Source organism: Panicum virgatum, chromosome 1K, assembly GCF_016808335.1.
Source record: "Panicum virgatum strain AP13 chromosome 1K, P.virgatum_v5, whole genome shotgun sequence".
Classification (NCBI taxonomy): Eukaryota; Viridiplantae; Streptophyta; class Magnoliopsida; order Poales; family Poaceae; genus Panicum; species Panicum virgatum.
The window spans coordinates 54,360,153-54,384,614 of NC_053136.1; the positions used below are offsets into that span (position 1 = coordinate 54,360,153).

The 24,462-nt window shown below is 47.0% G+C and overlaps 2 protein-coding genes across 21 annotated transcripts; one reads left to right on the forward strand and one right to left on the reverse strand.

The window, feature by feature from the left end:
• Window positions 1-617: 617 nt before the first annotated feature.
• On the reverse strand, window positions 618-3,935 carry LOC120644701. Its single transcript, XM_039921382.1, has 4 exons — window positions 3,669-3,935; window positions 2,024-2,422; window positions 1,238-1,942; window positions 618-1,153 (listed from the first exon to the last, which is right to left on the reverse strand). Exons 1-4 carry the CDS (start codon window positions 3,742-3,744, stop codon window positions 915-917), a joined length of 1,419 nt encoding a protein of 472 aa, XP_039777316.1. The 5' UTR covers window positions 3,745-3,935; the 3' UTR covers window positions 618-914.
• A 7,722-nt stretch (window positions 3,936-11,657) lies between these two features.
• On the forward strand, window positions 11,658-23,917 carry LOC120644708 (flocculation protein FLO11-like). Of its 20 annotated transcripts, XM_039921497.1 has the most exons (17): window positions 11,785-11,841; window positions 12,015-12,168; window positions 12,429-12,487; window positions 12,617-12,682; window positions 13,040-13,141; window positions 13,248-13,323; window positions 13,402-13,577; window positions 13,777-13,890; window positions 13,971-14,324; window positions 14,410-14,506; window positions 15,160-15,285; window positions 16,812-20,665; window positions 21,198-21,317; window positions 21,804-21,920; window positions 22,137-22,226; window positions 22,461-22,568; window positions 23,287-23,917. In XM_039921497.1, the coding sequence occupies exons 12-17, from the start codon at window positions 16,892-16,894 to the stop codon at window positions 23,332-23,334; spliced, it is 4,257 nt and encodes a 1,418-aa protein (XP_039777431.1). In that variant the 5' UTR covers window positions 11,785-11,841; window positions 12,015-12,168; window positions 12,429-12,487; window positions 12,617-12,682; window positions 13,040-13,141; window positions 13,248-13,323; window positions 13,402-13,577; window positions 13,777-13,890; window positions 13,971-14,324; window positions 14,410-14,506; window positions 15,160-15,285; window positions 16,812-16,891; the 3' UTR covers window positions 23,335-23,917. The 20 variants fall into 20 exon arrangements, with proteins under 20 accessions (XP_039777363.1, XP_039777405.1, XP_039777382.1 ...); XM_039921471.1 differs by lacking the exon at window positions 12,015-12,168 and adding an exon at window positions 15,519-15,808 and having other exon boundaries at window positions 11,663-11,841; window positions 12,617-13,141; XM_039921510.1 differs by lacking the exon at window positions 15,160-15,285 and having other exon boundaries at window positions 11,792-11,841; window positions 12,091-12,168.
• Window positions 23,918-24,462: the final 545 nt, after the last annotated feature.

Genomic DNA, 24,462 nt, shown 5'->3' on the forward strand with positions numbered 1-24,462 from the left:
TCACAACTATCCTAACTACAAAATGAGCACATAACTTATGAATTTATTGTTATTTTGTCCTTATTACTTTGAACTAACAGATTTATTGCTAGTTTGCTCTTATTATTTATAGAAATGTGTTATTTGACTATTTAAATTGATGAATTTATACATTTTTATTATATATGTTGTTAGACCCGCGGGCACCCGAAACCCGCCCGAAATCCGCGGGTGCGGGTGCGGGTGCAGAAATGCACCCGCGGGTTTGCTCGCGGACGGGTTTTTTCCAATCCCGCGGGTTTGCCTGCGGGCGGGTTTTCGCCAAACCCGCACCCGCACGCGCGGGTGCCATCCCTAAGCACGCCAACCTCTGCCCCCAGACTTCTTCGATTTTTGCTGCACTGGCAGAGTGCCACCTGCATCTGCATGCAGCGTATCGATGCGAAAGCAGAGACCACGTGAACAACATGTACCAGGCCAGCACTTTTCTTTTATGATCGCCATTGATATTACCATTTGGGCCACCTTCCACCGATTGCCAAACTGAGCCCAATAGCTAACTGTGGATGCCTCTTGCATTGCCTCAAACAGCTTGAGGCCAGATTTTGTTGCCAGCACAAGGCCAGGCTAAGTTTATGCTCATAACATACGATTTGGTAGATTATCAGGTCAGACTGCAGATTTTAGCCAATGACAACAAAACAGTTAACGCACATGTCTGATGATTCAGCTCTCTATCAAACTCCAACGATAGCTAATTGCACTGAAGCCAACAGAAATGAGGTATCAAACTCTGATTTCAGCCCCCCCTGTACCAAAGAAAACTCTTACCAATAGAGATGAGACCTCACCCTCTCTATGCAACCTAAAAGGATTTTTTGTTCTATAAGGCTATTTCATAGCCATCAGGCTAAAGTGATGCTTATTGTTAGTCATCAGTGCACTGCCCCAGTCTCAACGCAAGCCAGGCACTCAGCAGGCTCAGCGAGGCCATAGATAGACTCAATGCAGCTGCTGTGAAATGCATGGTGGCATGCCAGAACTGCGACAACTGGAGGAGCATTTGCATCACGGCCAGCATCCCCTTGTGGCCGGAAAGCGACATCAAGCTTGCAGAGCTGGCACTTCGTACCCAATGGTTCAACTGGTGGCGCCTCGTCAGTCTCAAACAGAGCTGAAATTGCAACAAGAGGGAAGTTATAGTCTTATAGAGGTGAAAATCATGAGTTTTGTTTCAGTTCAAGGCATAGAACTTTACCTGGCCCTTTGATGTAGAGCTGATTTTGTTGCTGTTGCTCCTGGTGCTGTGAACTACCCAATTTAAATTGCTGTAGCAGCCGCTCTTGCTGCTTGATTAGAAGTGCCCTCGCGTAAGCAGGGTTCGACAGAAGACTGGAAGTGTTTTGTACCTTTCCGATTTCTAACTTCGGTGTAACCAACGGAGCAGTTGCTCCAGCCAACCCACTGACCTGGTTAGGCACTATGGGTACATTGGAAGGCTTCACAATGGGTACATTTGAAGGCTTCACTAGGGGCACATTGGAAGGCTTCTTTCCATAATCAGATTGAAGGTTTTGCCTGGGCAATGTAACAATTGTAGCAGCCAACTGATTGACTTGACTCCTTTCATTGGCAATAATTTGTGTGATGACACTGGAGTTCTTTGCGGTGTCAGGTAGCTGCTGCTGTGCAAGCAATGGAACTGACTGACCGATGTCGTTTGTACTAGCAGAAACCACTTTTGCTGGTATATTTGCAAGATTCTTTACAGTTTCAACTACAGACTTCCCTGTGGGCAGTGGAGTAGCGCTTTGGCCACCCAGGATTCTGATAGTTGATTTCCTTATTGAAGGTGAATCTGAAGGGTCTTTGCAAGTTTGAAGCTTCTTCTTCGGAGATGACATGACTGCCCCATCCAACTGATCGCCCTGGCTCATGTTTTCTTCATCTCGGTACTTTTTGCCTGGAATAAGATAAAGTTATTAAGTATTTGAATTCAGAAGATGACTATTAAAAATGAGATGATAAAGCATCAAGCAAGCACCTATTGGAACATTTAAGTTAGCTTTGGAAGCCGAATGATTGGTTGAATCTTTGACAGCTCGGGAGGAATCAACTCTGGACCGCTTAGCAGTAGTAAGACTTGCAAATTTTTGCTCTTCACTCAGAGCAACAGGCTGAGTAAGAGGCTTCCAACCAGATGAAGTCACTTTATGAGGGGTCCGGGCATTAGTTACAGTTGGCCGTGAAGCAGCTGATTGAATGCTGAAAGAAGCACCTGAAATACTTCTACGGGAGCTCGTGCTAGCATATCCTCCTTCCTTCAAGCCAGGTGAAGCAGAGATAGGAGCAGGCACACGGGTCATAGAGCGAGTAACAGGGCGAAACGACTTATAAGCAGGTGCGCTGCAAGATGGGGTGGAGTGGCCAGTATTGCTGCTCACTGCAAAATGAAAATACAAAACAAGTTTAAAAGAATTAGAATACAACATCAAACAGAATACATTCTTTCAGGTGCACTGTTGTAGCTAATACTACTTGATGAAGTATTGAAGTGATGTGTTACGAATTACTAAAAACATGCAGATGCTCCTGTGAAAACTATTACACTACAGATCAATTCAGTAGAAAAAATGCAGTACAATACAAATTGCTAAGTAGGGCATTAGATATATAGCAGAAGAAATAAACCCATCTTGTCACATCCGAGATCATGAGGAAGGTGCACTTTTAACAACGATCCCACAGAACTTAAAATATTTGATGGAATTGTTGAATCGTTACAAACTGGAGTTAACCGGTAAAGTGGAAATGCCAAATAAACAAAATCAGCATATCTAAGTTCAATACCACAGACCAAATAACTTGATAGAGACTCAATATCAGGCCAAATATCTGGATTGGAAAACTCAAACATCAGGCCAATCAATCGGAATTGAAACAATTAAGTGTTTAGAGCACCAGTGTTTTTTTCTTTCAACCGCACGCCAGCATTTCATTCTCTATCAAATGCAACCAGGACCAAACAAGACCACCCAATTCAGTGGGGATCACCTATAAAGGAGCCAATTCCCATTCCCATGGGACTGATTGCATTCCACTGCAAATAAACGATCTAAGGACTCTCACAAAGGAACTATAACCATCTAATAGGAAATTCGATCCAGTGTATTCCCTAATCCAAAGGTAACCCAAGTAAAGAAACTCGTGCCCAGCTTTACAGAATTCGGGTGCAAAACAGAGCCATCCCAGCAACAACGCCGTACCCTGAAGTCCCTGATGTTTCTGAAAGCGAGAAACAGATAAAAATCCCCTACCATCTCAGACCGATGTGCCGATAAAACTAATGATTCCCCGGGCAAAAACTGGGGTTAACTGCATATTCCACGATGATAATTTCCACGCGTGTTCTCGCAGTCAGATCCGGGAAGCATGTGGATTCGATCGAGAATCCCATCAGCGATCCGTACACCGCGCACGCAACTAAGCCAATCAGCCGGGGGCGCACCCAAACGAAACCCCAAGCCAGGAAAACCGCAGTTTCTCTATCGAGCCATCGCATTGCGCCGAGAAGCGAATTCGCCCATCCGGGACCCTAGGAATTCGCCGGAAATGGATCAAACAGCACCCCCGCCAAAAACCAACCCCGAGAACCCGAAAACCCCCCGCAGGACAGGCCGCTCGCTTACCATTCTTGGCTGCGCCGGAGCCGGCGGCCGCCGCCGCCGCCGCCGGGGGATTGGAGGGCCTCGAGGCGCGCGGCATTGGATTGGACGAATCGGTGGGGCAATCGCGGAGAGGATCGAGGGGGGAGCCCTAGGATTTTGTTTTTCTCTTGTTTTTTCCCCTTCGCCCCCTCGGCCCCTCTCTCTGTGCGAGGGGAGGGGAGAGGAGAGGGTAGCGGAGGGCTGCCTCTTTTCCTCTCTCACACTAGACTCGCACAGGGAGGAAGGGGAGAAGCTGACAGGGGTTGGAGGGTGACGAGTTATATAGGCTTCGGGCGAGAGGCCCCACGGTTCAGGTGCCGATGGGCCTGTTAGCCGCACCTGGCTTGTATTCCGGTGGGGTAGGGCCTAGCTGGAGGTGGCACAACTGCACGAGGTGTTGCGTCTCGGTTTGCTCAGCCCAAACCTCTCTATCTTCTTATTAGGCAAAATAGTCAAAATAGTCTCTGAACTCTTGCCAAAAGGTCAACTTCGTCTCTATACTTTCGTTTAGGCCAATTTAGTCCTCCGACTATTAAACTTAGGGTCAGTTACATCCCTCATCCAAACTGCTACATCCCTCATCCAAACTGCTGTTACTAACACCGTTAAAACAGCTGACACCCATTAGGAAAAGACTCAATTGCCCTCCTGTTCCAGCGTTCCTTCAGCGTCCCTTCTTCCAGCGTAAAAAAAAAAAGAGGAACGCTGCCGTACTAATTCAGCGATGCAGCCTGCAGGTTTTTTTAAATGGCTGGAAGAGGAACGCTGGAACAGTAGGGCAATTGAGTCTTTTCCTAATGGGTGTCAGCTGTTTTAACGGTGTTAGGAACAGCAGTTTGGATGAAGGATGTAACTAACCCCAAGTTTAATAGTTGGAGGACTAAATTGGCCTAAATGAAAGTACAGGGACGAAGTTGACTCTTTGGCAAGAGTTCAGGGACTATTTTGGCTATTTTGCCTTATTATATCGAGAGAGAAAAAACTCTCTTTCTCGACGAATTTCGACCTAACAATATATGTAGGTCACATCTCACGTGCAACAATACTGAGGATGAAGCCCAAAATGTGATCACTAATGGATGAGTACGTTTGGCCTTTCTCCTTCTCGCTAGTATCTCTTTCTTTAGTACACTATATGTCAATCTTGTTTAATATACTAGGTTGAACACTTTTGACATAATAAAGTTTAGGCAAAGTTAGTGAAAAAGAGTGTGAGACAAGTAGGCTAGGGGGCTAAGAAAAATATAACATGTCACCCATGCTGTAGTCAGTCAAATATTAGCTAAAGAATATGTGGTTTTTACTAATCTAGGAGTGGCAGCATTAATTAGCTAGTGCATTAGCGCTCCAATTTCTATGCTATCTCCTAAAGACGAATCCTGGACGGAAACTCGGGTGCCCGATAGGGCCACGTCGCCCGCTAACACGATCACCGTCGGATCCAACCAGGACATGATATGTACCGTCCGATCAGGGTAGTAGCGGGTGTGTCACACGTTAAGCCAAGGGCCGCGAATCCTCACGAACCCGCTCGCGCACGACTCCCGCATCTCCCTCCCGCCGCCGGCGTCGCCACCGCGGGCGCTGTGTTCCTGGCCATCCTGGCGCGGGTAACGGCAGCAGCGACCCCGGCGCAGGCGGGGTGAGGGTGCAAGCGCGGACGCGGCGAACCCGGCCATCCCGGCACGGGCAAGGCCCAGCAGCCCCTGTGACCCGGCGCGGCCGGCGGTGTGGCCGTTGGCTCGATCTTCACCTAGCTTTCCCTAACTGCGCTGCAGGGGCTCAAGGAGAGCTTGCGCTCCACCTGCGGCGCGCCCGCGCCTCCCCTCACCGAGAAGGCCAAGCACGAACGGACCGGCGCAGCCTAATCCTTGTTGCTACTCCTATCCCCTCCCCTTTTCTCCCCATCTCCAAACCTTCGGGCGCCGACGCTCTTTTCCACCGGGGCCGTGCTCGTCAAGCCTCCGAGAGAACAAAAGTAGATGGCCCTTATTCGATTCGTGCGGCTATGCCGGGTGTTCAAGGTTTGGTGTGCATAGCAGATTGCGGAGCTCGTGGAGAGGGCTTGCCGGTGATGGGCAATCTGACCCTCGCCGCCGCTACTCTGCTCCTCCCCTCCCCTCCCCAGCTCCCCTCACCTCCCCACTGTCACATGGCACCATCACTGGTTCCTCCAGGGACGTGCTCCTCACCTCCGCTGCCTCCCCTGTCCCATCCCGTGTATGCGAGCAAGGTGTGGATAATCATGATGTAAACTAACTGTTTTATTGGCCGAAGCTGCCAGTGTTCCGCCGCACTCTCTCGCACAGCACCATGGGCTAGGCCCAGTCTTCACCTTTGTACTTCTGGTTGGGCGGACTCGAGCGGGAGCTACGACGAGGCCCAATTACTTGATCTTGAACAGCCTTCTGGGTGGCAGCCTCAGGAGTGGTAACACGGATGCAGCGGCAGCAACGGTGAGCTGCTCTAGGCCGTCGCATGATCGGAGCTCCATGTCTGATGATGGTGCGCGCATTCTTCGCACTCAATTGATTTCTGTTTTTCCATTCATTATGTGTTAATGTTCACGCATACCAGTTGTTTGATGGAATAGCTAAGCGCATCCAACTCGCTACAAAATCCGTTGAAGCCACCACCACCCAATCTGTTTGACAAGGTAGACACTCTGTATCCTTATTGAAAATGTTAGCTGAAACAAGAATCACTCGTTGTGGATCTGGTTGTGACAAGAATCACTTGTCTCCCCCGGGCTTCAACACAAGACTTAACAAACATTAGTTGGCTTGCTCCCTCTACAAAAGTTGGTGTTGATCTTAACATTATAAACAAAATTGAGGCATGAACAGAAAGTATGGGGCTCTTTTAACAAGGAACTGCCATTGTGGTCTAACCCCTGATATATAGCCAGGTTCTTTTTCATTTCCATTGATAAATAATTACTACCTTGGTTAATGCATAATTTCAGAAACTACTATGCAAGCTTTCAATCTTCTGTATACATTACATATCAACTTATATGTTAAATATTACTTGGAAACTCTGCTTCATACACTGCTTCTCCTGCAAAGTATTGTTGATGCCTATTTTTGTCGCTTACTTGCTAAATACTATTTGCATTGCTTAAGCATATCATTACCACATCAACTACGATGAGGCGAAGGCCCAAAACGATCAAACTACGCTGGCCATCTCAGGCAGGCGCGGCAACTGCCGCGCCAGAGTTTCTAGTTTGTAAATAATTTAGGCTAAGAATGCAAAATCGGACAAGGAAAACAATGTTAGAAAATTCAGAGCAGTGGCTGATGCAGAACATTTAGGACTGAAGGAGGGTAGGTCTGTTCTTCCACTATCTCTCCATTTTTCTTGTTTCATCTCTATCTTCTTCTCCCTCATCCTCTCCATATTTCCATTGATGCACTAGCTGTAGGGGGACTGGATCCTCCCGTGATTTAGAGGGGAGAGGAGTGTGAGACTTGGAGTTGATAAGGAATCCATAGGTACGACTAATTAATTTAACCGGGCTTAAAAGACATACTCTTATTTATTTTTAATTTTAAGCTAAAAAATTAAATACTAAGTTACATTGTAAGGGAACCGTTTGAAAGGGCTTGTTCCAAAATGGCTTTACATGTCAAGTCAAAGCCGGTGAAGTTATAAAAAGTGGCTTCATCCAATTTATAGTTTATTTTTATTTCAACATACAGTACATGATATAGTATCTTGATTTGCGCAAAATAAGTGAAGTCGAAGTAGGTAAAAACTCTCGCACACGGGGCCTTAGGCTGACCACAGCGGAGGGAGCAAGAGCAAATTTGCTCCCTCCTCGTTTCCCACGCCCTCTCTGTCTACAGTGCCAAACAGTGCATCTACAGTGTCAAACAGTGCATTTGCTCCTTCATTTGCTCACTTCACTGTGGGCGGTCTTAGCGCCATTGATCCATTCCCGCCCCTTGTCAGTAGGACTCCGCAGAGATGGAGCGACCCCTTCCCCCAGGCGTGCCTTCTACTCTGCTTCTCTCTGTAGAACCGCCGCAACTCCCTCCACGTCATATCTTTTCAGACTTTACTAGGGCCGTGTTTGGTTGCGCTCTGTAAAGTTTTTGAAAAGACATTTTTCTATATTTAAAGTACTAAACATAGACTATTCACAAAAATAATTACAGAACTTGTCTGTAAATCGCGAGACGAATCTAATGAGTCTAATTAATCCGTCATTAGAGGTTGTTTACTGTAGCATTACTGTAGCAATTTAGCATCTAATTACATCCTAATTAGGTTCATTAGATTCGTCTCGCCATTTACAGACAGCAGTCGCAATGCGTTTTTTATTTCGTCTAGATTTAAGTCTCCATGCAGGTGTCGAATTTTTTTTTTGGAATTTTGAATTTGGTAACCAAACACGGCCTAGCTCTATCTCCCACCTATGTATTGCATGTTGGTGGAGCTTTTTTAACATGCAATTTGCCCATAAAAAATATTTTATCTTCTTCGTACGATCTCCGTTTTGAATACCGATTGCACTGTTGTGTTCTACGTGATGAGACGAACAAAACAAGATCTCACTTGCATATATTTTGAAAATATTTTGCACTAGTAATAATTTATATGTAAATTTGAATTTAATATTATTGAAGGAGTTGCTACAATATACATATATAAGTTGCCACAAATATAAGATAAAGGTTCCCGCAAAAAATATTTATAAGTTGTCATAAAAATAAAATTGTCACAAAAACATAATTTGTTATAAGTTCTCACAAAATAGAATCTGTCATATAAATGAGTTGTCACAAAAATAAAATGCCATACACATAAATTAAAAAAGAAGTAAGGTGTCATACACATAAGTTCATATACGAATTGTCATAAAAATAAATCCACACATTTAAACAGAAGTTGCCAAAAAAATAGAATATATTATACACATGAGATGCCACATGTATAAGATATAAATTATTACAAACAAAATCTATCATACACTCGTACATATAAGTTGACACAAAACAAAATTGTTATGCACATAATTTGTTACTAAAGTAAACTGATATACACATAAGTTGCTACAGAAAGATCACATAAGTTACTACTAGTTCACAAATATCGTTAAAACATATGCAAGTGGGGTCTAATTTTGTTCGTCTCGACGCATAGAATACAACGGTATAATCGGTTTTCCAAACGAAAGTAATATGAAGAAGATAAAATAGTTCTACGAACAAGCATTATTATTCAATAAAAAAGTATGCAAGGGTGGTAGAGAAGGAGGGGAGGATGTGATGGAGGTGTGGGCCACATGCGCAGCAGGTCATTAGGCTCTCCGCAGTGGGGCTCTCTACCCCGCTCTGTAAGCCTGTAGCGCAAGCATATACAGATTTTTTTTCTGCAGCGACGTTCTCTAAACGGCGCGACATCCTTGAGGACGGGGCGAAGGCGTGCCAAATATGGAGTGGTAGCGTTCGTCCGCAACACGGCGACGTGGCGTGGGACCCGCCTCGGACCGTTCCTCCCCCGCCTCCTCTCGGGCCGGGCAGCTCTCCTTTGCCGGCGCCGTCCGCCGCAGCACCCCTGCCGCGTCCGCCACGGCCCGCGCACGGAGGAGCAGGGGAGCAGGTCCTCCACCTCTGGCGGCCACCGCGCCGCACCCCGCCCTCCTCCGCGACGCGCAGCGCCGCCGTCATGCTCCGCGCAGCGCCGCATCCCCGCCCTCCTCCGCTCCGCCCCGCCCCACCGCGGGAGCAGGGGAAGGGGCCTCCGCCGCCGCGCAAGGGGCTGCCCCCGTCGCCGCTCCGAAGCTGCTGCTGTTGCCGTCGCCGCCGCCCCGCGAGAACGCCGCCGCACCTCGCGCGCCCCGCCACCCCGCGGGCATGCCGCCGCTCTGCGCGCGCCCCGCCGGCAAGGCCCCTGGTCCGCGCCGCGGAGGAGGCCCTTTGCGCCGGGTCGAGGTGGTCCAGCCACGCCGCGGGTGCTCCACCTCGCCGGTTCGCCTCCAGACCTCTGTCACCACCTCTTCCCGCTCACCTTCCTCGCGCTCCCGTGCCCCGCCGCGCTCGCCCGCAGCGTCCCACCACCGGGGGCTGCGTCTCGCCGGCGGAGGCGAAGCAAGGAAGGGGCAGGCCACGGGCCACGGGCCGCCGGTGGAGGCCGCCCCGTCGCGCCATGGTCTCCGCGCCATGGGCCGCCGGCGGAGGCCGCCCCACCGCCCCGCCTCGCCGAGGATCTGGGAGGAGGGGGAGGGAGGCGCCGCCGCCGGTCCTCTCGCCACTCGCTCCGGCCACTGCGCGCAAGGTACAAGCAGGGAGACAGAGCAGGGAGCCCAGCGGAGCTCGAGGAGGCCTCCGCCTCCGCTGCTCCCCCGCCGCCGCCGCTGCTGGCCCGCGCGGGCTCGCGCGCTCGCCGGCGCAGTGAGCAGGGGAGGGAGGGGGTTGAGGGGGTGGGGTTCGCGGCGGCCCCGCCCGGAGCCGAGGAGGTGCCCGAGTCCGCGCCCGGATCTCGCCGCCGCGTCGCGAGGCCCGCCACCGGAGGAGGAGGTGGACGGCGGCGGAGGCCGGAGGAGGTGGCCGGTGGTGGTGGTCGGGGCAGGAGGGGCGCGGTGGCGGAGGGAGAGAGAGGGGCCGCGGTGGGAGAGATAGACAGTGGGGAGGGAGGGTAAAAAAGGAAAAAATAATTATGACACGTGGGCCCCACTCGTGGTAGTTGGTATAGAGTAGAAATTTAGAGAGTGAATGAACACGGAGAAACTAAATATAGAGAGGAAAATCTTGATGACCAGGTAGGAATATTCCTTTTAGAGAGTGAATTTAGAGAGTGACGAGTGCGGAGAGCCTTATGCGAGCTGCATGCGTGAGTTGGGAGGGCAAAGACCGGCGGCTGTTGGGCTGGAGAGTCGCGAGTAGCTTTTTCCTTCTTTTTTTGAGAGAACCGGGTTTATATTCCATTAAAGGTAGTTTGCACCATACATCTTACAAAGACAACCTTCAAAGAAAGAAAAATTACAGACCAGCACTTGTAAGAAGGGCCCGGTTGTTCTGCTCACCGGCGGCCGGAGGAGATGCCCTGAAGCCGACCACCAACCCAACGAAGCAGCTTCAAAGTTTTGAAATGGCCCCCGGAGAAGCACACCGGAGAAACCGACATGCCGTGAAGTCGTTGAAAGTGCAGGCCGAGCAAGATGGCCGACGACCATCACTTCGCCGGTGTAGAAGGAGTCCGACGCCTCACACAGCACCAACTCCAGCACGCCGATAAAGAGAACACCCAAAAGGGGATACAAACCACTAGAGAAGGTGGGATCTAAACACCACCCCCGAGAAAGAGGGATCTACACACCGACCCGATCTCCCAAGATGGTAATCAAACCTCCAAAGGCCACCGCCAGAAAAGCAAGCGCCGACATCGACGGAGCCGAGGGAGGGACAGAGAAAGAAGCCACCGGGATTTGGAAAACTCACCAGAGGTCGAGATAAACCGAGCTCATCTTTTATTCTCCACAGAGCTTCGCCGGAAGAAGGAGCAGCAGATTCGCCCACGACATGGCCAAACCCACCACCCCAGCCACCTCCGACGGTACTCAGGAGCACAAAAGCAGCGGCAGCCATAACAGGCTCCACCGAAACCCTAACTCTACTGTATATTTAGCTATATACACGGAAACTCAAAGCTGCCGCCGATTCAGCCGAACGTCCTCCTCCTCCACCAGCGAGGGTGCCAGAGGCAAGGACGCCGGAGAATCGACGGAAGAAGCGTGAATCGCCCTCCGGTCGCTGCTCTTTACTGTGGAGCTCTGGAAAGGTCGAGAGAGAAATGTTACGAGTAGCTTTTTCCTTGTCAGTACATTGTCTCGCCGTCGCGGCCTCACGAGCAAGGCCTAAGACAATCGTCAGGCCCAAGTCCAAGACGGGCCTAGCAGTGTCTGCTGCTGAATCACGCGGCGTGGACTTTACACAAAACGGGCCGCCCAAGTAGCCCAGACGAGTGCAGAGACAGAGCCAGCCCGTGCCGCGCCGCCGTCTCCGCGAGCGGGCAAACCGTCGAGCCGACGCGGTGGCGTGTGGGGGGTCAGGATGCGCCACCGTGTCGGCGACTTCGCCCTGATCCGGGCGGGGGACTAGTTAGTCCGACCTCCGACGAGCACTCTGCCGCTGCGAGGAGGGTACAGGTGAGGCCGCGAGACGCCGGTGCATTGGTTGGTTCGGTTTGAAGGGTGTGGGGGTGTGTGAAGTTCATCTCGCGCGGGGCCCTGGCGCGGGGATTCAGGGTTCGGGAGTGATGTCGAATTGAATTCGTTCTCTTGATGGTGCCATGGCGGATGATTTGGGTTCCGCCGTGCAGTTTAGGTGATCTCCGTGTAGGCTGATTTGGCGCGTCGCTTTCGGCTTCACTCCGTATGTTTTGTCGTTCGCAGCAGTTTATTCAGGCTAATCGAAGAGTGAGCATGGGGGAGGAGGTGTGAAATTCCATCTCCTTCCAGGGGACTGATTGAAGAGTGAGTGACGCCGATTTGGCGATTTCCTTATCAAATCCTCTAGTAGTAAAATATCAGCCGAATATTCAAGTGCTTAGGTGCCTTTCTCTCTGTTGAATCATGACATGAGGCCCGTATTACTTAGGCATGTTAGTGACCATTATCATGTCTCGAGTGTACAAACAATCGAGCTTACTACTCATCAAGTAGACGTGTCCCACAGCTCCCCTTTTTGCTGGTTATAACTTATTCCTAACGCTAGTAACTTTGATGTCTTTCAGGCTGTCATGGGATTCAAGAGTATAAGTGGGAAGCAAAAGTTTGCTTTATGATAAGGCAGGTAATCACAGATTATGGACTATGACAGGCATGTAGAATGGTGGTTTTTCCAAAGATTTTGCTTTCAATGTAGCTATTTCCAAGTGACCAAAACCATTGCATTTAACTAAGTAACGATTTGCCTTGCCAGTGTTCGTTTAAGGCTGAGTAAGAAGCTTCTTCAAGTGTCAACATACAAGACTTTGCTGACAAACTGGCAAGCTCCTCCCAGCTCACTGTTCTTGAGAAGAAACTAAGTACACATACCCACATGCACTAGTTTGTTGGAATAGAAAAAGGCTTCATGTCGCCATTATTGCCTATCTAGCTGTTCATGATATCACATAACAATGTTTTAGATGCTATGCTAATGATTGCGTAGGTACCCAGTAACCATAGTCCATATCACCTGCGATCTTTCTTTTTTGAAAAGATGGCAGGCGTCCTAGAAATCTATACCAAGATGTATTAGAAAAAGACATGTTTAAGCGGATAATGTTTACATTTTAAACAGACCTGCAGTATCTTGTGTTGAATAAACTTACCCTCTCTTCATTTTGTTTATATAATACAGTCATTCAGCCTTCTTTGCTCAAGTGGCATCAGGCTTGACAGTCAAGAAGCTCTTAGTTTATCTTCTCCCTTTGTGAAGGGGGAAAAAGTGTGGGAAAAAGTGGTAAATAAACTAATGTCAAATAACTTCGTCCAAACTGCTCTTCTCATACTTTAGTTTGTTATTTGATTGATTTATTGATTGGAAACCATAAAAATCTCATTGCCAGTTAGTTTCTCAGTTTCCTAGACAACGATCATCTGTTCATTCAGACTGGACTGTGACCAATTACTCAAGTTCTTCAGGTTCTCTCCTGAAATCTCTTCACCTTTACTTGCCATTTCTTAATGTTATGGTCCCAGTTACATTTCCATTTTTCGCAGGAGATGGTCCTAGTTACATGGTTCCAAGCCATCCAGATATGCTATTAAATACCGCTATTTATGGCTTTAAAGTGTATCGTGCCTGTTAAATCTTCAGGTAGGCAGAGCATGTTGTCAAAGGATCCTGTTACAGAGAACTCACATTTGAGATATTTCTGTAAGGTGGTTCTACAAAGGTGAAGTTTGTTGTCTCTGATTTTTTTGCTGTTGTGGACTCACTCAGTTGTAGTGATTTTCAGGAGCAACATGGTGCTTTTATTTTTAATATTTTTAGTTCTAGTTTATGCATTCAACTAGTCATATCAATGACATGCCAATAACTGGTTTCAGTCTTGTTTCAGCCTTCTTTCCTGATTTATTAACCTTCTGATGTAGATGCCGCTCTGTCTGTAATATTGATGATAGTGAGCCAAGGTGTGGGGCAACGGGCACATTTGATACTAGTGTTCAAGCTGACGTATGTTAGACGTCATCATTATACAACAGCCAGTAAGTTGATTTATGAATCATTTGTATCTGCTGGGCTACCTTTATACCTGAGATACCCTGCTGCTGTTTTTCGTGTACAGCCAGGAGCTCCACTTTGGCAATCAGCTTTCTTCCACTCCTGAAACAGTTGGTCTGCAGGCAATGCGCGTTCCGTTCTGCCTGCTGGAGTCCGTATCCAATCAGTGAACGCACTAAACCCACAAGCGATGGAATCTGCAAAGCAAGGTCATGTACATCTTGTTGGGTGAAGTTACTACAGCCTTCGAGCTTTTAATTTTTTTTTTGAAAGATAAGCTATGAAATCTATGTAAGCAAGACCATGCACATAGCTTGTTAGCTGTGTAAAATTGTTGGCAACAGGAGTGGATCTCTAGGACGATGACGATGCACCTAATGTCCTAACTAGTTACTATCTCGGTCTATGTTGATTGCTGGTGAGTTGCCACTGCTGCCATCCGTCCACTACGGGCCACCGTCTCTCGTGGGGTTCATGGGGACTTTTCCTTTGACATCTTGCAGCCGCTGCTCTTTTTAGCTGGCCTGAACTGTCCACCATCCCAGTCCGGCAGTCCCCTCCAATTACAACTGCTTCGCACTCTGCTCGCTCGCTGACGAGGTGCGTACAATCCTCTGCTGCTTTCTGTTTTTCCCTTTCGCTTCATGTACCTGGATTGGATGAGCAAGCATTCCCGGTATGTGTATGTAGTGTAGCCTCGTGTGGTGGTGACGCGGCAACTGATTGCCAAGATATTCACTTGCTAGGTTTGCACGCAAGCCCGTGCTTTGTGGACGCTAGTGCAGATTTGGTGCTAGAGCATAAAGGCTGCTGTGGAAACTTAATCGTGTAAGGTCACTAGGTTGGGTGTGGTGATATTATCTGGCTATCATTGAGATTGGGTAAGGCCGTTTAGTGTGCTAGACTAGGAGCACTCCTTTGACAACTCGTCAGAAAACTATACTTGATCGATTTGTATTCAATCCAATGGGTTGTTTATCGCCGTGCAGATCGATAGAAATGAGACTCGTTTAGAATTTGGCATACGTCCAAGCTCAAATCTGACAATAGAAGATGGTAAGCACCAGAATCACAGACAGACGCATTGATAAAATTTAGTAGTCTATGGGCAGTGATCGAAAATGTAAAAACATAAAAGAGGTTCAATCTTTAAGTGGAAGAGGTTGTAAATCGAGTGAAGAACCCACTGGGGCAAAATATGTTGGGAACGGAGTGCTCGTCATTGACATTAGGCTCTCTTTTCTCCCCAACAGCAACACACTGGTACAATTGCAGTTGGTGGGGTGGTCGCAGCTTCTGCTGCTGGGGCGCCGTGCCGTGCCGTTGCTTCGACGGCGTTCCTCTAATCACTCGTCACACTCGCTCAAACAATCCCAATGGTAATTCATCTCTTCGAGAAGCAATTTACATTTTTTATATATGGAATAAAAAGGAAATCAACATGATTTCATTAGCGTACCGGTGGACAAGGAGCAATCAAGGAAAAGTAAAGGGGAAAGAAGGGGGGGAGGTGGAAAGTGTAAATTGTACCTCTGATTGGTTAATTCCCGGCTTTTTTGTTTTTAACCTCCGATTAGCTAACTTTTCCATTTATTACCGTTTTTGTTTACAGAAAAAAGAATTCTTCATATCACCCTACTCCTCTCCTACGCGGAAACAAAAGCTCCTCCTCGTATGCTTTCTCGGGGAACCGCGAGACCCGTCTTGGCTGTGGCAATTCTGGCATTCTGCCCTCGTCTTGTCTTCCCCCCACGTCCTCGCGCTCCCTCCCTAGCAGCTGCTCGATCGCTTCCTCCAGCCTTCCCGACCGGGCCCCTGCCCCCAAATCGGGCAAATCGGGTTGGGGAGGGCTCGCTGCGGCGGCGGCGTGCCGCGGGTTCTCCGGCGCCGAGGAGGTCAGAGGTCAGGATCGTGCCGCTCCTCTTCAATTTTTGGTTTCTAGGCGGCGGCATTTGTCGCTGCCGCGCGGAATCGTTTCCAGGGATCGAAGCTACTTTTGTTTCGATCGCTTGTCGGGACGGTTGGAATCGGCGAAAGCTCGCGGGATGCTGGGCCGTTTCCCTGGACGCATGTCGTGTCCGGTGCGGTGCGGCACCAGAGCTCGAGAATAAAAACCGTCGATTTTTTCTCCACCCATCGATTTCCCAATTCCGACCACCTGGGGCGCACCGATTGTTGTTGCTTGCCTTTGGAATCTTCCAACCGCCGAATTCTTTTTCGTCAGTCGTTTCCGACCTGGGAGCAAAATGCTCAAATGCGACTGGCTGCCTGCGTTGAAAAATTCGGCGAGCTGATGTTGAATTTGCGTCGCATTTTCTTTTTCCCCCATTTCGCCCGGCGGCGGCGGCGGCGGCGAGACGAGGCCCCGCCATCTGCCGCTTCCTGGCTAGCCGTTGGAGTCGCACCAACGGGCACATTCCCACCTGGCCCAGGGGAGCGGCCGCTTCAACGGAGGTAAACGTAAAAAAAAATTGACCTCTCCTATCCTTTTTTTCACCACCAAGAAAAGCTCTTTCTCTCCCAGTTGCATTAGTTTATGCTCGCTACAAGAGCAGGCAACCACAAGCTTGGCTTCGCCATTACTTGGCTTGCAGGAGCTGGCCGTGGAGTTCCCGTGAGGTGGAGACCAAGCCATGACTGGCTCGCTCGCCCCTACCCGCACCCGATAGAGACGCTTCAATTCCTGGGCATAAATAGGAAAAAGGAGGAATTCGAGAAAATCACCACCTCTCCCTCCCTTTCTTCTTCGTCCCTGCCCTCTCTTTTCTCCTCTCCACCTACCGAATCCCGTTCCCCGGGTCCTCGATCTGGTTCGTTTGCTGCGTGATTCCGAGCCCCCTGGATTGTCTTGTTTTGCGAGATGGGTTGCTTATGTGTGCTGCTCGTGTTGTTGCTGTGTTGGCAGGTTGGACGGGTGGTAGATTGGTGGTGGCTCCGTGGCGCTATCAATGCGGGTGGATTTGAGTCCTGCCGGTGGGTGTGCGGATGGACGCCTGCGAAATCCGGGCGCCAGGAGCAGTGCTGCTGCCGAAATCTAAGCTGCCGGCGGAGAAGAATTATGCTAATGGCCACAGTGATGATGACGCGGTGAAGCGCAGGGTAGCCGCGATGCCAGCAGCGGCGCCTACTACTCCACGGAGGCACCCGTCGCCGAATGCCGGTCGGGCGTCGTCCCCGACGTCGGCTGGGTCACAGGCGAAGAGGTCCCAGTCCACCGAACGGCGGCCGGCGACTCCGTCGAGGCCGTCTTCCGGCGGGTCGCGGCCGACTACCCCGTCCAGGATCTCTGCCCCGACGTCGCCATCGTCTGCGCCTTCCAGCCCGTCATCCTCATCGTCCAGCTCGTCGACGCCGGTGCGTGATGCCGTTTCAGAAACGCAAAGTGCACCGAGGAAGTTGTCTGGTAGCCGGGCTCCTGATGGGTTGTGGCCGTCAATGCGGAGTCTGTCTTCTTCTTTCCAGCTCGAATCAAAGGGTAAAAGGATCACTAGCAGCCCTTCTGCGGATCAGGCCAAGATGAGGGATGCAGCTCCAGCTGATAGGAAGAGGAGCCCGTCGAGAGGGAGAGCTAGCCATGAGCAATCGGAGAATCCACATGCCAAGGTGATTGATCAACATCGCTGGCCTGCTATGATGGGGGGCAGGGTGTCTGCTATCTCAATGTCTAAAAGCATGGATCTCACAGATAAGATTAGTAGGTCTGCTCTTCCATCAGTTCCATCACGAAGGGTTTCACCAAAGAGAACAACAATGTCCTCTGCTGCAAATGCATTGTCAAGAAGTAATGATCTTGCTGATAAAATTGACCGCTTGGTCTCTTCGTCAGTGTCATCACGAGGGGGTTCACCAAGAAGATCAGCTGCTCTCAGTGATGCAAATGATGTGTCTAAAAGCACCATTGTTGGTAAAGATCTCAAACCTGCATCAGTGTCAATTTCATCAAGAAGGGCGTCACCAATAAGAACAGCTGCATCAGAGAGCATGGATCTTACTGAAAATGATAACAGTACACTCTCCGCATCAGTTTCTTCACCCAGCATTTCACCAAGTGCGTCGGTATCAAGTGTGTCTAATGCTGCATCGCAGACTACTACAAAATCATCCGAGATACTAAATGAACCCATTACGAACCTGTCTTCGCCGAGAGGACTTTCACCTAGAAGAACAACTTCTGGTGGCACTGGTACTCTATCGAAAAGTGTTGATTTCCCTGAGAAAGATAGGAGACCAGCTTCATCAAGAGGGACTTCACCAAGAAGGCGACTCGCTTCTGATGGTGTTAATGATATTGTCAGAAATATGGATTTCGCTGAAAGGGACAGCAGAGTAGTCAGCTCGTCAATTCCATCTCGAGGGGTTTCTCCAAGGAGAAGACTTGCCTCTGATGGTGCCGATGCTATATTAAGGAGCATGGATTTTTCTGGAAAGGATAACAGACCATCCACCTCATCCTCTGCACGTGGGATTTCTCCACGAAGAAGGCTTGCTTCTGATGGCATCGGTGCTGTAACCAAAGGCATGGATTTTGCTGATAATGCTAACAGACCATCAACCTCTTCGGTGGCATCACGAGGGATTTCACCAAGACCTCAATTAGCCTCTGATGGAGTTGCCACTGTATCAAAACCCCCAGATCTTGCTGATAGACATGACAGGCCATCAACCTCATATGCAGCATCACGAGGTATGTCACCACGACGCAGGCTTGCATCTGATGCTAGCAATGCCACTTCAGAAAGAATCGACTTTACCGAAAAGGATTCTGGAACTGTATCCTCTTCGGTTGCACCTAGAGGGGTCTCAACATTAAGACGGCTTTCCTCTCATGGTGTTGAAACTGTATCAAAGAGTATGGATGTTGCTGAGAAAGATACCAGACCAACCACCTCTTCAGCTGCAATACGAGGGTTTTCACCAAGACGACGACTTGCCTCAGATGGAATCAATGTGATCTCAAAGAACATGGATCTTGTTGAAAACAGTAACAAACCTGTCACCATGCCAGCTGCAGCACGAGGTGTTTCACCAAGAAGACGGCTCGCCTCAGATGGTGTCAATCTGATCTCAAAGAACATGGACCTTTTTGACAACAGTAACAAACCTTTCACCATGTCAGCTGCAGCAAGAGGGGTTTCACCAAGGAGACGGCTCGCCTCAGATGGTGTCAATGTGATATCAAAGAGCTTTGATCATGTTGAAAATAGTAACAAACCTGTCACGGTGTCAGCTGTAGCACGAGGGGTTTCACCAAGAAGACGGCTCGCCTCTGACGGTATAGAATCTATATCAAAGAGCACAGACTTAGCTGAAAAAAGTATCAGACCTTCAACCTCATCAATGGCATCACGAGGGGTTTCGCCAAGAAAGCGGCCGACCTCTGATGGTGTCAATGCTATATTGAAGAGCACAGAATTTTCTGATAAAAACTGTAGACCATCTTCCTCATCAGCTGCTTTACGAGGGATTTCTCCCAGAAGCAGATCTGTCTCTAATGCCACATCAACAGGCGTGAATTTTGCTGAAAAAGACGGCACACCGTCCAGCTCAACAAGTGCATCATGTCAGACTCCGCAGAACAGTAGGCTTCAATCTGATGGTGTTAATACCCTATCAAAAGATGTGGAAATCTCATCAACTGTATCTGATTGCACTTCAGACAGTAAACACGATGACACTGGTGCTCTATTAAAAGGCATAGATGTCACTGAGAAAATTACTGTGCCAATGCAAGATGGTGGTGATGGCGATGATCCAGGAACGATGGATTCTACTGACATAGGTACAGATGCAGTCTCGTCATCCATTGCATCTCAGGAGATATCACCGAGCAAACCTGTTATTGATGACATTAAGAATACAGAAAATGTTGATGCAGCTCAAAAGGGTACCAGAGCAATCTTGGTGAAGATTCCATCTCGAGGTGCTTCTCCAAGAAGGCGACATGCATCCGATTGCATTGATACTATATCTAAAAGCATGGATTTTACTGAGAAAGATAAGAAACCTATGACAGTTTCAGTTCCATTACGTGGAATGTCACCAAGAAGAACAGCGAGATCTGACAGTGCTAATGTAATGTCAAAGAGTATGGATTTTTCTGATAAATGTAATGGACAAATATCTTCGATGGTTCCTTCACGAGTGTTTTGTACAAGAAGAGTGCTAGGACCTGATGGTGCTAATGCAATGTCAAGAAGCATGGATCTAACTGATAAAATCAGACAGCAAATCTCTTCAACTGTGCAATCATCCAGAGCTTCACCAAGGAAAATGCCTCTTGCTTATAACAGAGTAAAAGTCCCTGAAGTTTTGTCCGGTGATGTTGAGAGCCCTGCTTCTGTTGATGGAAGTGAAATTCAAGAGGAGAATGCCAGTTCTAGTCCAGATGCTCCTTCAAATAATTCAGAAAAATTTACACCTCCAAGGCAGTTAGCTAGGACATCGTCTTCACCATCTCGTGTTCTAATACGCCCTTCATCACCATCCAATGCTTCATCAACATCATCGTTTGCCTCTAGGAGATTACCAAGCCCATCAAGGACTAGACCCTCAACACCTGTCTCACCATGTAGTTCTGTCAGATCTGATTCGGCCTCTTCTATTCTTAGCTACATTGGTGATGCTACACGAGGGAAGAAGAGCCCAGCACACATGGAAGATGCCCATCAATTGCGCCTCCTGCATAATAGGAACTTACAATGGCGTTTTACCAATGCTTATGTTGATGAAATGCTATCAATTCAGAAAATGAGTGCAGAGGTAAATTCCATGTCATTATTTCTTCCCATTAGATTTCTGATAGCATTTGTGCTAAACTTTCCATTCATTTTGGATTTAAATTTTCCCATATCCTGTTAGGTTGTTGGAAGTTAAAAAAATGCAATAATACTGTTTGTATATAACCAGCCTTTTTTTATTTTTCATTCTGTTGTATCCTTATTCCTGTATATGTAGTATCAGCCCCCAACTAGGTGTTTATCTTGTATTAAGGAAGTGGGGGGAAATGCAGTGAGTGTTTTGTGCAAGCCCAAGATCTTCTGATGATGTGGTACCTCATTCTAATATGTGTAAAGCTTTCTTTATAAACCCAAGATACTTTTTTGCTTTATTAACCTCATTCTAGTATGTGGTCAAGCCGCAAATAACATGAGTTACTTTATTAATTTATTTTTTATTTGAGGCAGACTGCCTTTTTTTCTGAACACAAGAATTTGTTGCCCTCGTTCTAATATGTGGTCAAGCCATAAATAACACGAGTTTATTTCTTACTTTTTTTATTCATTTGAAGCAGACTATGCTTTACAGTGTGTGGGATGCTAACTCAAGGATGTGTGACTCTATGGTTATGATAAGGAGCTATGTGCAAAGACTACGGCAAGAGGTCAAATTGGGGATAGTATTGAAGGAGCAAGTAAGATCTTTTTTTCTTTTTGCATTTATATATGTGTGGTTCATGCTATCTGAGCAGAATTAGATCTATTTGATCATCATGATCATGCATGCACTTTTGGATTTGATGGTTACATTAAGGCAGTCACCCTGAATGCAGAAGGATACATAGAATAACTCAAGATGCAATTGTATTTAAAAGATGACTAAGTACCTCCATCAAACCACCTCTTTGGAAAATATAAGAGAACAAATGTAAAATTTCCTTACCATATATTTTTAGTTTAGATATGTTGTTTCACAAAGATATTTTTCTTTGTTTGTGGAAATACCTTCCTTATAAGTGAGCTACCAGCACCCTTTGTACTCATATGTGCCAATATGCTCAGTAGATCTTCTTGAACCAATTTGCTGGACAGCCTTTTGTTTTTCATAAAAATGCATTTACTAATTTTGCTATCTTATTATCGAACCTTGATTGTTTCATCTTTTTATTATCATGATGTAGATGGATTACCTCGACAGCTGGGCAGCACTGCAAACAGAGCATTCTTCTTCTTTATCCAGCGCAACTGAAGCTCTTAAAGCAAGCACATTGCGTCTTCCAGTTTCAGGAGGAGCTAAGGTGTCAACAATTCTCTTTTAAAAAACAAAATAAAAGTAAAAAATAGATCTCATGAAGTTCTCTCAAAATTGGAGCAAATACTTAGAAATCATGACTCCTGGGGAAATTGCAAGTTATTACATGCTAATTAACTTCTCAGTTTCACAAAGAACTACGTTTATTGTTTTAGCAAATGTGAAACTGATGGTTATTGTGCTGTTATGTTCTTTCTTGCAGGCCGATGTACTTACTATTAAGAATGCTGTCAGTTCAGCAGTTGACATCATGCAAGCAATGGGGTCATCCATTTGCCATTTGCTATCAAAGGTTAGTTTGAAAGGTCCTTTTACTTCTACCTTCTATTCTACCTTCTACATCTATTGTGCATAACACCTCTAGCGTCATCCTGGTGGTTGTGATTGTGATTTATTGTTTGATACACTGTGTAGACTTGTTTATAAATTGCCAGTACCTATTGTGGACAGTAGACATTGTGGACAGTAGACATTCACAACTAGGAACAATGACCTTCAGGTCTAACCATTGATTTGTGATCTGCAGTTACAGGGTACACACACTCTGGTTACAGAACTTTCAGCTGTTGCTGCTAAAGAAAGTACCTTACTTAATGAGTACAGAGAACTCTTGGCAACAGCAGCGGCACTACAGGTACAATCTTGGTTTTTATTTTCTGTCATTCTCAGTTCTTTTATTTTGGGAGCTTAGCGGTACAAAGAATAAAAAGGGCCTGCCATCTAAATAGTAATAACTACCTGTGTCAATATTATGTGATATGAACAAAAATGATTCTGTAAGTATAATTATGCTAGTTACTCGGTAAAACAACCGTGGTATGAAATCTTTCCACTTCGGCTCAAAACAATATTCTTTTAAAAAGAATCAATACTGTTGCCGAGTCCCTGACAATATTTTCATCTGATCTGGGTGCACTACAATAAATGTTACCCTATCTCTATCTTTTCGTAATGCCTTCTGAGAAGATAATTGCATCCATCTACTATTTTGTTGCCATGTAAATAAATATAACAAATGATTCTTTTTCTTGCATCTGGCAATCAACATGTTTAGGATATGTTTAGAATGCAGGAATATGACATAAGTGTCATGAGAAGCAGTTCAGCTTTGTGAGAATATACATGTTTGTTTTTTTCTGAGCGAACAATTCTGAAAACCATAGTCCTACTGTTTTCTTGTGTGAAGTATAGAACAAGTTCCTTTGTCCTCCAGTAGACAGTGATCGTGACTCAGATTCTTCTGAGTTCCAAGTATCAAGCTGCAATCATAATATATGACTACAACAAAAAAAAAAAGAAACAATGTGGTTTGATGCTTGGCTTGAATTAAATGTTCATCTTCCTTTGGGCAGGTTCAAGAGTCCAGCCTAAGGACACAGCTCATACAACAAACAGAGTGAACAGGTTAAGGTCCTGTATGTCTAACTAGGAAGATAGAGGTAAACACCATTCATTAGTTTCAGTAACTGTACGGTGCATATGTGTATCTTTGATGTCATTTTCCTTTTCCTTTTCCCCCCTTCCTTTTTTCACTTATTAGCTAGCCCCATATTTTATTTCTTTCCTGCTTCCCTGTGTTCTTTTCTTTTTGTACAACTTACATGGAAGAGAAGTGAAGCAACACGAAAACATGGATTTACTCCATGACGAGGCTGCCAATGTGGTCTTTATGCATGTCAATGTGCGAAAAACTGAAAGCTTGTTGTAATTTGTATAGTTAGGTGTTATCTGTCCTTCAATGTAATGCCTTTAGATGTTCCTTAGATTGACATCATCCTAGGAATTAGAGACTTCAGTAAAAAAAAACCAGATACTTAGTGCCGGTTCCCAATCGAAGCAAGGGGCGACCACAACTTCTAACCTAGCACTATAGAGTAGTTGATAGGTTTACGACACCCACTTCATTGCTAACACTTGTAAGTACATGTCCTGTCAGGAGAATGCTACATTTTGTTCTTATCTACTATGAAACTCTGATGGAAACTTATTTCCTTTTCATGCCGTGTTGTGAGCTTGCAGCAAGTTGTTTTTGCCATTGCTTTCATGTGCATGTGCTGTGCTATGCCGCTGGACATGCAGAGAGTCCGAGACTTGTGGTCGCCTTCAGCGCAATGGGCGATGGTGCGTTGCATGAACCCTGATCCTGATAGCTGAACATAATCTGGTCCCCAGAGAACGGACTGGTATTAGGCCTGACGGCATCATGGCGCATTGCTTAGGCTGATGACTAGCTCCTGCCACTAATTTTCTGCCGCCCTTTAGAGGTGTGGGGCGCATGATGGTTGCTGCGCATTTTCCCTGATTTCTTTTATTTCTGCGATGCGAGGACATCTTCAGCTTTTGACTTTGGGCCATATACTATGCCATTGGTCATACCTTCGATGCAGCCATCATTCAGAGTGACTTTTGTTGCGTGTTTGTGGCGCTGCCACTTTCGGTAGATTAGGATCAGAGTTGGAGGTATCCGATGACTTACTTGAGGAAACTAAGATGCTATGTGTTTGCTTTACTGCATTTGACCTCCAAGA